This window comes from Glycine soja, chromosome 19 (assembly GCF_004193775.1).
Source record: "Glycine soja cultivar W05 chromosome 19, ASM419377v2, whole genome shotgun sequence".
Taxonomy (NCBI): Eukaryota; Viridiplantae; Streptophyta; class Magnoliopsida; order Fabales; family Fabaceae; genus Glycine; species Glycine soja.
The window spans coordinates 2,131,162-2,147,594 of record NC_041020.1 but is presented as its reverse complement, the minus strand read 5'-3'; the positions used below and the strand labels follow the sequence as shown (position 1 = coordinate 2,147,594).

At 29.5% G+C, this 16,433-nt stretch overlaps 2 protein-coding genes across 3 annotated transcripts; both read right to left on the bottom strand.

The window, feature by feature from the left end:
• Nucleotides 1–1,436: 1,436 nt before the first annotated feature.
• LOC114400148 (hypersensitive-induced response protein 1) lies at nt 1,437–4,659 on the bottom strand. Its single transcript, XM_028362448.1, has 6 exons — nt 4,533–4,659; nt 3,511–3,708; nt 2,935–3,055; nt 2,746–2,837; nt 2,517–2,613; nt 1,437–2,101 (listed from the first exon to the last, which is right to left on the bottom strand). Exons 2-6 carry the CDS (start codon nt 3,697–3,699, stop codon nt 1,740–1,742), a joined length of 861 nt encoding a protein of 286 aa, XP_028218249.1. The 5' UTR covers nt 3,700–3,708; nt 4,533–4,659; the 3' UTR covers nt 1,437–1,739.
• Nucleotides 4,660–10,485: 5,826 nt separating this feature from the next.
• Nucleotides 10,486–15,837, bottom strand: LOC114400304 (probable serine/threonine-protein kinase PIX7). Of its 2 annotated transcripts, XM_028362700.1 has the most exons (7): nt 15,601–15,837; nt 15,105–15,489; nt 14,056–14,426; nt 13,816–13,951; nt 13,302–13,438; nt 13,098–13,221; nt 10,486–11,473 (listed from the first exon to the last, which is right to left on the bottom strand). In XM_028362700.1, exons 2-7 carry the CDS (start codon nt 15,286–15,288, stop codon nt 10,965–10,967), a joined length of 1,461 nt encoding a protein of 486 aa, XP_028218501.1. In that variant the 5' UTR covers nt 15,289–15,489; nt 15,601–15,837; the 3' UTR covers nt 10,486–10,964. The 2 variants fall into 2 exon arrangements, with proteins under 2 accessions (XP_028218501.1, XP_028218500.1); XM_028362699.1 differs by having other exon boundaries at nt 15,105–15,837.
• Between the last annotated feature and the right edge of the window lie 596 nt (nt 15,838–16,433).

The window sequence follows — 16,433 nt, the reverse complement described above, 5'->3', positions numbered from 1 at the left end:
AACAAACAAATAAATGGCCATGTAGGAGGAGTATTGCCTTTGCAAGCATGGCCATTACAAGTGACATGTTTGGATAAGTGTTCTCCTGTTTTATGAAGGGTTAGGTAAAGTCTCCTACTTAACATGAAAGTATTCCAAGTTTTAATGGAGAAGTCAACTAAGCAAACACATTATCAATTAAAGGGATGACACCAACAATGAGTCTGAGCTTATAGGTAATGTCAGTGTCACTACTTTTGACTTACTTTAAGATCAATTCCCCTTATATGTAATTCGAAAATAAGAAAACTTATTCATTATGGACAACAAAATCAATTAAGAATAATTTCACATATAAAATACCAATTCGAAAAACTTTTTTTGAAAGACTAAATAAAGAATTAGATTATTAAAGTGTCTTTGGTTTACCATTAAGAAGAATAAGTACACATTTTGATGCATATTTTGTAAGAAGTAAAAATTCAGAAATTTTTATTTAATGATTATTTGAGGGACTTCCAACATTAAGCCAAATATGTAACTTAATCTCATGCATAGAAACAAAAAAGTTTAATTTGACACAACTATTCAATTGCACATTAGATCTCTGTCATAATACAATAGACTCATTTGAAAATCAAATCAAAAGCTTTTTTCCTGTATAATAACCAAATTAAAAAATAGTATCACAGGTAAGTACAAAACTTTTAACCAAACAAAATGCATGAATATGAATTAACAAAACAGTATATATCAGTAAATGGTTCTGGAAAAGTTACATTAGGAGATTCCTATACATTAAACACCTTAATATTAAAAAGGCTAAAATATAATTTTTACTTTTTATTTTTTAAAATTAATGAATTTAGTCTTTCATTTTTTAATTGAGATATTCTATCTTTTAATTTTAAAATATTCACAATTTTAATGTCTCATTTTTTAATTGAGACATTTTATCCTCCGACTTTTAAATATTCACATGTAATTTTTATAATCAATTTCAAACATTAATTTATCTATTTCCGTAACCATTGATTAATACATATTTATTTGTTTATTATCTATATGACAAATATTTTTAAAATTGTTTAATTATTAATAAGCTTAAATTATTTTTAAAAATTAATATAGTACACAGTCAAGTCTAAAATTAACAAAAATGACTAAAATCACATTTTTTAAAAGAAAAAATATCTTAATCAAAAAATATAAAGACTAAAATCTTGAATTTTTTTAAAAAAATAATGAAACAAAAATTACATTTTAGTCTATTAAAAAACAACGAAGGGGCACTTTCAAACTTTTATTAGTCGACGTTTGAGGAAAAACTACATTAGGAAATGCCTATGCATTATTGCATTAAGCGCCTTAAAAATTTAAAAAAAAAAGGGGGGTGGCACTTTCAAGATTTCAAGAAGCCAAGAGAGGTAGAATCATTGTGCAGCAAATAGTAAATATAGAGAACTACAAATTTACACATCCACTTGCAAGATAGGACACTAAAAGAAAAACACATCTTTTGGGAAGTAATTCTTACATAACAAATTCCTTAATGATTCACAAGCAACTTGACATTAAGACTATCCTTAAACAAGTATTCAAAACTGCACATCAGTACTTACACATAAAATAGACACTGCTATGAATCTATCAAATATAAGAAGAGTAAAGATGCAGACTTTATAAGTTCAAACAAAAGAAGCATTTCCTGAAAAAAACCTGACACACATACTATTTGTTATTTACAACTCCAAGAAAGCTTAATTCTGTGAGGCAGTGGCCTGAAGGAGACCATCCCGAATTTGCACGGCAATGTCTTTAACTGCCCCAGGACCGTGAGGTATGAACACAGACGAGGACCTTGACGATGCTCCTATCTCTTTCATGGTGTCAAAGTATTGAGTCACCAGCACCATGTCCATGACATCTTTAGCTGATGTCCCGGGCACGTTCTCAGAGAAAGCAAGCACGCTGTCCCTCAGTCCATCCACAATGGCCTGACGTTGACGAGCGATACCGAGTCCTGACAGATATTTGGATTCTGCTTCTCCCTCCGCTTTCTTGATCTGCAGTATTTTCTCAGCTTCAGCCTTCTCATTTGCAGCCAACCTCAATCTAGCAGCTGTGGATAAAATAACGAAAAGGATGAGGACATAATCGCAATTGCAATGACAAATCAAAATTTGCATCCACAAAAATACCTATACAAACATACTGTAAGATACAGAAGTTTGTTTGAATCAAGTGTTGCAATTTGTAAATCCTAATTTATTTTATGCAGTAATTTTCCTGTTTCTTGGCTGAAAACTCATGTTACATGCTTAAAGCTACTAAGCAAACCATATTGCGAGCATGCTTATATACAGAATCAGTTTCATTCAAAACCAATGCAAGAACAAGAAACAGTAAAGTACAACATCAGCAAGTATTGTACATTTTATGCAAATTAAGAGTAATTTGATACAGGAAATTGCAACAAAAATATATTCACAAATATATAGCAAATTGTTTTTTCATGAGGATCCAGAACATATTACCTGCGTTTATCTCGTTCATTGCTCTCTTGACATTAACATCAGGCTCTATATCAACAATGAGAGTCTGAACTATCTCAAATCCATAGGTTGACATGGCCTAAAACATTAAGGTTGATTTAACTAGTTAATAAGAATGAATACAAGTCACAACCGTCAATGATCTACTGAAAAATATTTTATATCAAGAAAAAAAAAAGAGAAAACAAAGACTGTAGAAAAGAATGAACACCTTCTCAAGCTCCTCCTCCACAGCCTTTGCTATATCATTTTTCTGCTCAAAGACAGAATCCAACTCCAACTTTGGTACACTGGCCCTGATGACTAAAGAAATGCAAAATATTATAGCAGTTTTAAATGCGATAATTGCAGGTACATGAAATTTAAAAAAAGAATTTAGTAGAAAATTCATCCTACATACCATCAAAAACATATGATTGGATCTGCTCCCTAGTGTTGGTAAGCCTATAGAATGCATCAGATGCTTTCTCAGACACAGCTCGGTATTGCACAGATGCAACCACATTGACAAAGACATTGTCCTGACAAGTTAATGACAGAGTCAAACTCTAATAAGAGATCATAATAAATCACATAGGAAATATCATCGATAAGTAGAATGAGAATATTTTACGATGTCTTTTCTAAATCTTAGTAAAAATGAAATATTAGAAGCAAAGAGTAAATTTCCTGAACCATAAATCCAGAGAAATAAATTGATCAGGGGAAATAGGAATGGAGTAGGGAAATAAGAAGAGCATTAAAAATTCAATCTCAATTTACAGAAAAATTTATCCATTACATAGACCAATAATAACCAGTAATATTACAATAAAATTCTCTGTTAAGTAGGACAGAACATTTTTTTTAGTAAATAAAGTAACTAGAAATCCTATTAACAAAAACAATATGATTTCAGGTGAGAGAAAGACAAACTAAATAATAACACCATGATTCCATGAAACAAGGTAGGTGGAAGAAAGGAAGCAGCAGATACCTTGGTTTTCGTCTCACATCGAACATCAAGTTGCTGCACTCGCAGCGACAGACTACCAGCAATCTGGTACCCAAGACACCAAGGCAGGCAGTGACATCCAGGCTCTAGGACATCATCAAATTTTCCAAAATGCTCCTTGATAGCCACATTTGACTGATCGACTTGGTAGCAACCGAATGCTTGACCCATCTTTCAATCCTGCAATAGAATACCACTCACTAGTCACTACTCATCAAACTAGATTAAACTTGGTGAAAATTTGTATTTTCCTCCCACGAATCAGTTTTAACTTCAAGAATTCACATCACCCCTTTACCAATAAAGTGATATAGTAAAATCTGAAAACTGTGCCACCAGGAATGGACTAGCAGTTTCAAAACTTCATAAATGTAATTACAACGAAACAGTTGGTAAGAAGTCAACAAGAACAAAAGACTCATAGCCAAAAACCTAAATATAAGATAAAGAAATACTCAACAAGAAATTTCATACCAAATAAAATATTGAATTTATTACAACACTACAGTAAAACTTTATAATTGAGTTTATCCAATATATCTGACTTTTGAAAGGGAATAAAAAACCAAAACAAAAGACTAACGAAACAGCAGCAAAATAACACTCAATTACCAATCCAAGAACAAAAACTCAGTTTTCAACTTTTCACAAATACTCATTTGAATTAGAAATTCTACATTCTCCTTTTGTTTTCCTAAGAATTATGCAGGAAAAGAAAAGCATCGAGATTCCAGAAAAACTAAAACGGAACCCTAAAAGTCAGAAACAGTGAAACCGGAATTATCAACCAAAACTTCGGATCCAAGAAACCTAAAAGTTCCCCAAATTATAAAAAACTGCAAAGAAAAATCAAACCCCCCACAAAAAAAAAAAAATGAAAATTTTGAGCTGATCCCAGAAAGCAAAACACAAAAATGAAAACAACCCCATCCACAAAAAAGATTGAAAGTACAAAATTCAAATCATAACGCGCGACTCACGGAAGAAGCAGAGAAGAAGTTCACCTTTTAGGCAGAGAAACGCAAAATTGAATATATTTTAATTCACACTTCACAGCAAGTAGATGCAAAGTGCAAAGCTGTATATATTGTTGGGATTTTTTTTATAAAAAATATAGTATATCTATTTTAAAAAAGAGAAAATTACTTATGCAAAACAGCTTCCTAAACTTTTTTTCTTAAATACCCATTTTTGTCCGTTTAGGATTGGGGTGGAGATAAATTGATAGATAAAAATTTAAATTTAATTTTTTAATGTATAAAAATATAATTATTTATTCTTAACTTGAATTTATAACATTATTTTATAATTAAGCTAGTTAAAGATCAATTTGATAATAGATTATATCTTTGTTATTCATATTTATAAGATATAGTCGATTAAATTAAGCTTATTAAAAAATTAGTTAAGTTAAAAAAAATTAATTAATTTAGGTATTAACATTAAATTTGTCTTAAATTGTGATATTTTCTCAAAAATTTACTTTAACATTAATGGAAGTTTATTTATCTTCTCTAATCTTTTTTTCTAAAAAAAGAGATCATTTAGAATAACATTTAATTATATATTAAAATAACTAAGATATTTTAGTCAAAAAGAGAAATGAAATAAAATCTTATAATAGATAAAAAAAAATTGTTGATTATATCTTATAAATAGGGGTGGATGAAATATTTTTTAGGATTAATTTGATATTAAGATATAAAATTTTGGAATTAATTTATTATTAAATGATCCATAAGATTAATTTGTTGTATTTTTTTAGGATTCAATTTATTATTATTTTACATTTTTAATAACTAAAATGAATATTTATCCAACTATATTTAAAAATTAATGTTATTCTAATTTTAAAAATAAACAAATTATTAATATATTTTAATTTAAAAAATCATTTTAACAATTTGAAACATATTACATAAATTTTAAAAGAAAATAAATTATCTATATTCAGATCAAAGATATATTTAGTGGAAGAATTATAATTACGTACCTTTGAGTAAAATTTATGTATTATCGAATGAGTTAGAAAACGTATATGATCTCTCACCCATTAAAAAATATATAGGAACATTTTCAAGATAGGGGTTAACCCATTATTTATTTATTTTTGTTACAGGGTTAACCCATTAATGATTATTATAATATTATAATATTATCTGCTTGGTTTCTTTCAGCTGTTAAGTGGACCACGTTGTCTTTTCACAAGTGTGGCATTACTTGGCATACCCATAGATTTCTTCTAAGTTGGAAATATCTTCTTCCAAATTCTAATTTATATGTATAGAAGGATTAATATTATTTATTTATTTATTTAATATAAACTTTTATGGATGGCAATATTATGTTGATCAATTGAATTGTTTCAATGTTGATTTAAATTTTAAAACAAAATTACTTATTATTCTTTATAGCATAATTAAAATATAAATTAATTATCATATATTTAAAATATAATGTATATTATTAATTTTATTTATTATTTACTATAAAATTTAATTATAACATAATTTATATTTAAAATTATTTGGTTATTATAAATCTGTCATATAGAATAAATATTCAATGAACAAATTGCAATACTAATTATTTATAAGAAGCATGACAATTGTTTTTGCAAGTTTGTGACAAAATTGATTTTAAAATGGGATCATTTTTCTTTTTTTTTTTACTTGTTAGAAAGTAGATGGATCATGACGAAATTAGAACAAGAGTCTATAAAAGGCTAAGCACATGAACGTGAAACAATATTAAAATTAGATTTAGGAATTAAGATTTTTTCTTTTGATATTATATATATATATATATATATATATATATATATATATAAAGATATTTTTATAATTTTATAGGTCAGATATCTACTGGGACGGATTCATATCATATCCATTAATGAACGAGAAAAAAAAAATACTCCCAACCATAAATAATGAATAGTCATTTAATATATCCATCATTATCATAACGAATTTTTTCGGTGTATTTTTTTCTCATCCTTACATTTTGATGTTAAAAATATCGTAAGCGGAAACTTCATCCCAACTTGAGAATTGAGACGCGGACTTGATGATGACGCCATTTGGCGAAAGTCTATGTTTTTGTTTCTTATGATTATTTTTTTTTTTCTAAGAAAAGTATAGTCTTTGTCCTCTAACATAAATCTCAAAACAATGTTAGATTAATAGTTTTTAGCTTGATTTTAATGCACAGTTAGTTTCAACTCATTAAAAATCATTATAAATAATTATCATAAAAAAATTTATTACATATGATTATTTGTAATTAAATAATAATATAAAAATATTTACTATTAGAAATATTTAAATCAAATTCTAGTTTAAAACTGGAAAGAGCATGATTAAATTATTTAATTCTAGTTTGAAGCAATCTCAACGAAGTTGATATCCCCAACAAATCAGTTATCACATGCAACATATTCTCTAAAAAGATTAAATTATATATATAAAAAAAAAATCCAACAAGCAACGTGGATAGCATCAACCGTTCCATGTGATAAAACAACAAAAACTACCTAAATCTGTTGTTTGGAATAGCTTGTCTGTCAATTACAAAAAGCTTAAAAATGACATAGGGAATGAAATTCCACTAACAAAAACTATGTATAGAAATATTGTGAGCGACTCATTTATTTGCACAAGTATTTCTCACACGAAAATGTGTCCAATAAAAAATTTAATGTCCAATAAATATATATATCAATTTATACCGCTGGATTAGTGATTAAGAAATTCAACCAATAATTCAGTACTTTAATCAAGTCAAAACTTAATCCAAGTCATAGAATGGAGTTAAGATCTATGCTAATTTAAATTAACAGTGAGAAAGTCTTGTCTTAACCGAATAAAAAATGATTACATATTGTACTTAAGTTGGCGTGGCGTGTTTGGATTAATATAATATGTGAAACAGATTATGCATTGCGCGAAATTTCGGCACAATAATGAAACATACTATTGGAGAAATCAAGGCACGAATACGCACATTGGCCATAGGCAACATCGATGTCAGCATAGTATATATGAACAATGAGAGGTATGAAATATGAATGGTATAATAGTGTGTTTGAATTTTTTTTGTTTGATTGCAAGAGAAGAATGATGTAGCTGTTTCCACATCATGAAGTTTGAATTCTTTTGCAAAATACTATAACAATGCCAAATTCCGAAGCAACTTCTTCTCACTGTTGTTTTACATGGAATTTGGATATTTGCTCTAACCTCAACGTCAATGGTGATATTGATGTTAACACAACGAGTGAGATCACAATATAAATGTCGATGAGTAAGGCTATATTTGGATTAAAGTTGGAAAATGTTTTTTGTGAATTTCAATCTGCAATTGTGCAATTATATATATATTTACTGAATGTGCAATTGTAAATTCTAATGCACAAAATTAATTGAAAGAAAAAAAATATTGTTTTGAGAATAAACATGCATTAAAAGGGAAAACCCAGTTAGGTGTATAATAAATTAATTGCAACACACAAAACAAGTGCACCCAAAGTCGTGGGCTATTTGCCCACTTAACATTCTTCAGAGTTGACTTTTATTGTAACAATGTGTGAAGTGTGACCACCATTACAAGATATCTCTCAATCTCAAATATAAAATAACTAGCAAATATTTCTTATATATATATATATATATATATATATATATATATATATTAAGTAAAACTAACTGAAAAACGAGTTAAAAGATACAAAGTTAACTGAAAGATAAAAGTTGAAAAATTATCTTATTAAATTATAAATATTTGATAAAATTAATTGTTGAAGTAGTTAAAAAGTATGAAATCACAAAAAATAATTAAATTATAATTTATTTAAAAATAATAATCAAGAAATTGGATAAATATATTAAAAATAAAAAATATTAAAAATGCTACTTAAAGTAATGTTTCAAAAAATATAAGAAACTACTAAAATAATTTATTTATTAAATCGTTAAACAAGTTTTTCTGTTAATAAAAAAACATTAGAAATTAAATGAAATGTCTTGCCAAATATAATCATATAAGCATAATTAATTTAGGTGAAATATAAAAATATAATTTAAAAGATATAAAATTTAAAGTTTTAATAAAGAAAAGAAGTTCATAACCGTATGCATTATTTTTTAAAAAACTTAAATTAACAAGATTAAGTCATTTTTAAAAAAAATGTAATACAAGGGTTTTAGTTTTCAAAAGAGAATAGACTATATGCCTCTCCCCAGAGATGTCTCTTTAGGCTTATTAACCATTAATAAAAGCTTTCTTGTTTTGTTTATACGTGAGAATAAGAAAAGTAGCGTAGAAGTAAGAGGAAAATAAATAAGTAGAAAATAAGGAGATGCTTACTGTGTTTGAAAAAATTAAAAAAAAAAAGATAAAGAAAAGAACAAAGAGGGAAAAAAAAGAAGAAGAAAGAAAGAAACGTTCAGCGCTCTCTCTACTTGTTTAGTTAGATAAAAGAAAAAAGAAAAAAAAAACTTATTAGTAACATAATAACATAATATTAAGTGGCATTTAAATCTCAATAATAATAACATGATAAAATAAGGAATCTGTACCCAAAAAATAAATAAGGAAAAATATTTAATACAAAGCTCCCTCTTCTTTCCTTATTTTCTTTGCCCATATCCATTTGATTCTTTAGCTTCATTTTCCATACTACTCCCAAATGACGGTTTTTAACTTTTACTATTTATAAATAAAAACTGTCATAATTGACAACTTAATGGCGTTGGCTCGATTTGGACGGAAAATATCTGATTGAGATACTTTTTTACAATTAAAGGATTTAATTGGAGTTTTTTTTAAAAAAAAATATTACACCTAATTGAACAATTTAAAATAATTAAAGGAACAAATTAAGTACTATGCCTAAAATAAATTAATAATAAATATGCGTCCGATTGGGTCAAAAAAATATACATGATAAAAGAGTACATTTGTCCATGATTCAATTCATCTTTTTATTTTTCAAATCTAGTGAATCATTAATTAAACTTTACGTATCAAATACAAGCCAACATAACTTTTTTATTTTTATATTTATATTTCTCTTAAAATTTTTATAAAAAAAATTAAATATTTTTTTAGTTCCTGTAACTTAACATTTTTTTAGCAAATTTTTTTTAATCCTTAAAATACTTTAGATAATACTTTAAACAATAAAAAAAGAATGTTATTTAAAACATTATAAGAAAAAAAAACAAAATAAACATAATTTACAAGGATTAAAAATAAAACAATAATTTTGCAAGGATTAAATAAAAAAAATGTTAAATTGTAAGAACTAAAATTGTATTTAAGCTTAAAAAATAAAAACATTTGCTCCGTAATGACCGATGAAAATACAAGAGGGAGAGCTTTGTGCGGCCAGGAAAGAGTGAGAGAAAATGTTTTAAAAAGATAAAAATTATTTCTATTTTTTCTTTGAAAAAAATATTTTGTAAATAGATGAAAATGAGTATTTTGAATCAACAAGTCATTGGTATTTTCCTAAAATCTTGTACTTAAAAAAATATTTAATTTTAAAAATACTTTCCTAATCTTATAATTTTCAATAAATTATAAGTTATAACCAATAATAAATTTATTTTCAAAAGTATTTTCCTTACACTTCTCCTTATTAAATAATAAGATGAGCCCACGTTGGAAACTTATAACTCTACCACAGGTTGTGACCCTAAGGCAAACATGTGGAGCCACCATTTTTGGAGATATCACTATCTCTTATGCACAACCCAGCCTATCAAATTGGACTTCCTAATCATAAAAGATGGTAGTTGAATTTTGAAATGCAGAAGGGAAGACAATTTCTTCCTTTTTTAGTTGAATTTTCAATTTTGAAATGTACAAGGAAATCGGAAGACTATTCCATTTCTAAACAAACAACACATTTGACACCCCGAAAAAATAAACAACAAGCCTAAAGAAACAACCAAAGAGAAACGAACCCTGCATGCTCATCATCACTTTTTAGGTCACTCAAACATTTCTCTAGTACAAGTACAACATTCGATTGCATCAATCAGCATTTACTGAAATGTATATTGTCCAATGAGTGTGTAAAAATCTATGTCTAACATGAGTTAACACCACATTTTTTTTCCTCTTTACAAAAAATACATTCTAGAAGGAACGAAACCCAAGACAAGGTGGAAGAGTTAAACAATTTCAGTGAATAACAGTTTCATACTTGAAAACTGTATATGACATGTCCCTACTATTACTATGTAACATTAAACTGTCTCATGCACTTACCTTATTTGAGATTATATAGTGAAACTAAGACTTTAATAATTCCATCAGGTTTCAGATAAACTCTCCCAGACACACAACAGTTGCTGTATGTAGAGCTGGTGGCCTAATTTGTGGGAACTGAACGAATAGACAATCAAATTAAAGACAGTGAACAGTTATTCTTACCCAATAGGTTTTGGAGACTTGGTATGATGAAGGTATGGAGAACCATGTGGAACATTTGGACTAGACAATGTCCTTACAGGTTGACCCTTCCTTGGCACAGATACTAACTGTGTTCTAATACCGTTTTTATGATTCGGCATGGACATGGTTCGATCTACGCGCGCAATCTGGAAGTGATAAGATGAGATTGCCATGTCCTTGAGGCTTGGCAGAGGCTTTAAAGCTCGAACAACTTCACTCATCAAGGGTCTAGATTTTGGATCACGGCTAAGGCATTGAGCAGCCAGCAGGGCAGCTTTCTGCGCCCCTTTGACCGAGAAGTGGCCTTCAAGGCGGGGATCGATTATCCGGTAGAACATCCTCCGGTCTCCCAGTACAGGTCTAGCCCACTCTACCAGATTGTGTTCCCCATTTGGTCTTTTCTTATCAATGGATCGCCGGCCTGTGAGCATTTCAAGTAGCACTACTCCAAAGCTGTATACATCACTTTTTGATGTCAAATGTCCTAATCACAATTGGACAAGAGTGCAACATTAGTGAAAGAGGTTAAAAAAAAATAGTGCCAAAACTGATCATGACTTGAACAAAAATGTGGTTGACAGCTTGCTATTGACATGTTAGAGTATTTATTAGAGATATTAGTTAAATGGAGATTAGTTATTAGTTGTTCCTAGTTAGTTATTACTCAGTTAATGCTTATAAATGGCTTGATGTAGTCACTTTTACTCATTCAATCAAATAGCAATTTTATTTTTCTCTTCTCACTTAAGCTCAACCATGCTTTCTAACCGTATTTGTAAAGGATTTTATTGCCAGATTCTTCATTTTGTACCATTGTGGTTGTGATAGCTATTGATATAATAGCTATCCTTATCTCTCACATAAGAGTATAAGGTTTTAAGTTCAGAAAATTTAAAAGGCATCAGGTTCAATCTTAGGCATCATCAGTATGCTTATAGATAGTACTTAGTACTTTGATCATCATTTAACAGTTAACACTTTTAATTTGACTATTTCTTGGAGAACAATGCTATTTAATTATTTAACAGTATGCAATGATCACATACATGGGTAAAGAGTTAAAAATGGAAGGAAATAGGGAATAACTCAGAAGGGAGACCAATAAATTTGTTTGTAATGGATTAAAAAGCAGATATTCCATTCCAAACACTTTCTCAGGCTTAATGTCATAAGATGTAGTTGGAAAACAAGAAATACTTTGCCCTTCTATATTAAAAAATTTCAAACGAAGAGGAGTCACTATGACACTATGAATCTGGGTTATCTTCAAATCTGAACAAAGATTTTAAACAAACTAGAGATATACAGTAGGGTAGACAAATTAAAGCTTAGAAATCTAAGTACCATATGAAATAATCAGAGATGCACCTAAAGTGTACATGAGAAACTTGGAACCTCCCATCCTCCCAATATATTCTGAATACATGACATTTCCTCCTTCAACAGGAGCACTTTTAATTTCATCTAGCTATTACAACTGGGTTCAGAGTGTAATTAACATGAAACAATCTAATTGGTGATAGAAAATAAAAGGTATCAAGGAATTGGCAGACATTTAGTATTTTAATAGTAAAACTTCTGATATATGAATAAAAGAAGAGAAAACTCTCAATTTGGAACTTCAAAGTTACACACATCACCACATTAGTCCTTCATAAATTTTGTCCAATTAGTCCCTCAAAGATTTAAAAGATCACCGTATTAGTTTTCCAAAGATTTTCTCACCAATTTACAGATGTAATCTATCACCAAATTAGTCCCTCAAAGATCTAAAGTATCATATCATAAGTCCTTATGTAGAACTGAAGTAGTGTTAAAAAAGATCTTTGTGGGACTAGTTTGACAACAAATTAAAAATTTGAGAGGCTAATTTGGTCAGAAGAATGATCTTTCAAGAACTAATTTGGTGACCAAAACTTTTGGAGAACTAATGAGGGTTTTCTAATAAAGAAATCATGATAGCCCAAGAACTTATAAAATGCTAGAGCTTAGTTTAAAACTATACACGTGCAAATTTTAAATAACTTTAGCTATCTAGAGTCTTAGTTATATATTAAGTTTAAGAAACATTAAAAGTTGAAAAGGAATAAAGAAGGCTCAAAACTCACCAGTCATCACATACTCAGGAGCAGCATAACCATATGTTCCCATAACTCTTGTAGATACATGTGTCTTCTCCCCCTCAGGACCATCTTTGGCAAGTCCAAAATCAGAAAGCTTGGCATTGTATTCCTATAAACATTTGTTTTTTTAGATTTTTGCTTTTTGGTTGGAGGATGAATAAGAAATAATTAATACCTTCACCTACATACCGCATCTAATAGTATATTAGATGTTTTGAAATCACGATATATTATGGGCCTCTGAGCCTCTTCATGGAGAAAAGCAAGACCTTTGGCTGCACCAAGTGCAATTTTCATTCTGATAGACCAAGGAAGAGGCAGGGGCCCTTCAACATAAAAAAATTGTTGTTACCAGAAAAAGAATTAATCATGACCATGATTTTTTATTAGTAGCATAGTGCCAAGCAGAAAGAACAAATGCATTATTGGAAGAGAACCATTTTGATTTAGTTTTTGTTTTCTATATGCATGAAAGCCTGTGAATTGAATAACTAAAAGCTTCAAAATTTATGCTCATTTTCAGCCAAATTTTAACTCAAGACTGATAAATGATAATTATTTTATTTGATATATGTGTCAAATGTCAAGGCATACAAATTTGCTGCAGTTCTAATGTGTTACACATAATTAAACAAGCAGTAGTGAAGACATGCAATACAAATAGAAAAGGTTTACCAAAGAAAAAAAAAGGTTAGTAGAGTACTTCTAAAGAGGTGGTTCTCCAAACTGCCTCGGGGCATAAACTCATAAACCAGTAATCTTTGGTCATCTTCAATACAGAAACCAATCAACTTAACAAGATTAGGATGGACAAGATCACCAAGATAATTTAATTCAGCCTGAGAAGAAGTAAAGAGAAAATGAGAATGCTAACACAATAAGAACTATGACATAAAAAAAAAACGAAAAGGATAGAGTTGAAGAGGATATGTGAGTTTCATACAAGCCACTCTTTGTGACCCTGATGTCCATTGTGGTTAAGAGTCTTGACCGCAACCGTGAGTCCAGTACCTGGTTTCACAGGTGCAGTTCCATTTTCCTCGATCCAACCCTTGAAGACACAACCAAACCCTCCCTCACCAAGAAGACTCTCTGGTCTGAAATTCCTAGTTGCCACCTTAAGTCCATTGAATGTGAATTTTCTCATACAAGAAGCAAACTTCAACTCCTCACTGAATTTTGGTGTGGAAGGGTTACTTTCCGCATCGCTAGCTGTTGTAGAGGACTCTTCAGTAGCAACAGTTTCCTTTGTGATTTTATCAGATGCAGATTTGTTTTCCTCTGATCCAACTATCACTGATTTGACATTTTCACCTAAAAGCAAGAATAAATGGACACCATTACATGATTTGATCACGGCCTTCTTAACTTTATACAGCTTCATTGCAATTACATTATACTTGTATGATAACAAAATAGTAAATACATCACAAACTTGTCCATGCTAATTCAGAGCTACTTTTATGATTTCCTATATGATTGAATTATATGATTCTGTGTCAATACTAATTTTTTCACCATAATTTAGTGTAAGGTGTGTATAGTGATGTTATTTAATACTTATTTCTCAGAACAATCAGATAAAGTTTACAGAATATTTTTCTCGGCTCTTTGCCGAGCATCTAGTGCATACAAAAGAACATGCCGTGCTCCAAAGGTAACGGAGAAAAGAACGTGGCTTTGATTTTGAAAAGCTATAATTATTTGCAAATGAATTAGTTAGATCTCCAACTTCCTCAGCACAAATGCACAACAATAATTCACTTCACTTTTATTGCAAGAAACTCAGAATTCATGTAGTTTCTCAACACAAATTTGCAGTCTCAAACACAAAAAGAAAAAAAAAAAAAGAGGCTTGGTTAGATCGTATAACCAAAAACGTAAAGACAAACAACCATTTTTGGCCACCCAAAATTGATGTCAAATGACAAATATAACATATAACATATTTTTTTATGAAACTAAGGAACTTTGATGTAAAAAGAAAATTACCATTATGGGCCTTAGTGCCACTTATGGTGCTATCAACTTTTGATCCTGAAGGTATGCAGCTCCCAAAGAAGCTAAATCTAAACCACCATTTTCTCTCCTTTCCAGCACCTTCTACCTTCTTCCTTTCATTTGACTTGTCCACATCCAAACTCCCTGCTTGAACTGCATTACTCCCAAACCCCATCTTCCAAAAAACTCTCACAAACAAGTTTCCATAGCCCAAAAGCCTCAAAATATAGATACAAAGCCACCTCAACAACTTCAAGGCCTCCAAAGTTCAAACCACCCCACTTGCAATAATTGAACAATTTATTTTTTTTTGTTTCTTTTTGGTGAACCCGAATATAGTTCGGACGAAAGTCAAGGCCTAATCTCTCAAGTTACACTGCATCAGGTATTGAATGTTAGAGAAAAAAAAAAGCTAGATATTGGAAGTAGATAAAAAGAACAATATCATTATGGTTTTGAATGAAAATGTTATGAAGGATCAACAAACACATGTGCACTGGTGAATGAATGAGACCATCACAACACAAACCAAGTTGTGAAACTGAGATCAAACTCCAAAGCAAAATGGGGTGGTGAGAGAGAGAGAGAGAGAGTTGTGTTGTGTTGAAGAGGAAAGCGGGAGAGTGCTTGTGACATAGGGAAAGTTTATTTTATTTTTCCTCAGCGGGTAGGTCGGGCAGGCTTGAAAATATGAAAAAGTGGGAAGTGGGGCAGGGAGGGCAAGAGAGAGAAAGTGACAACCATTTCTTTTTGCTGCTTTTTGAAAACAGCACTGACACTTGGTAAATTGGAACCTACGACATAAGACTTTTCACTTTGCTCTCTAAATTATATTCCACAGATAATGTTGTTATTTCTTCTTTCTTGTGGAAAATCATTGTGCAAAGCAAAAAAGGGTGAAGTCTTCCCTCACTTTGCTTCACACGAGGTCTAGGACTATTCTTGGTAGAGTTTAATTTCTTTTTTAGATTAAGATTTTTTTTAAAAATAAATATAAGAAAAAGTGTAATTTTTTTTAACATAACATCAAGTTTAAATTAAATTAAATTATTTTTTTTATATTTTTTAAATTATTTTTAATTTGACATTTAATAAAATTAAATAAAATAATAATAAATTATATTATGACCAACTCTTGAAAATGATATTTACAAAAACTCTTACAAAATAAATGTAGTGTATATAAATCATTTATGGACGATTAATTATTTATTGTCAATGTCATAAATTCATTATTTAACATAATTAAAATATTTAAAATACATAGAATCATGTATTATTATAAGCTTTAAAAGTTGAAAATATTACTGCATAGTGCAA

Excerpts from the sequence above, each read along its gene's own strand:
- LOC114400304 (XM_028362699.1), bottom strand. The coding sequence starts at position 15,288 with ATGGGGTTTGGGAGTAATGCAGTTCAAGCAGGGAGTTTGGATGTGGAC. Across the intron at positions 13,952-14,055 it reads AGGGTCACAAAGAGTGGCTT|GCTGAATTAAATTATCTTGG; the intron begins GTATGAAACTCA and ends ACTTCTTCTCAG. Across the intron at positions 13,439-13,815 it reads GGAGAACCACCTCTTTAGAA|GGCCCCTGCCTCTTCCTTGG; the intron begins GTACTCTACTAA and ends TTTATGTTGAAG.
- LOC114400148 (XM_028362448.1), bottom strand. The coding sequence starts at position 3,699 with ATGGGTCAAGCATTCGGTTGCTACCAAGTCGATCAGTCAAATGTGGCT. Across the intron at positions 2,614-2,745 it reads TGGAGGAGGAGCTTGAGAAG|GCCATGTCAACCTATGGATT; the intron begins GTGTTCATTCTT and ends TTAATGTTTTAG. Across the intron at positions 2,102-2,516 it reads AATGAACGAGATAAACGCAG|CTGCTAGATTGAGGTTGGCT; the intron begins GTAATATGTTCT and ends TTTTATCCACAG.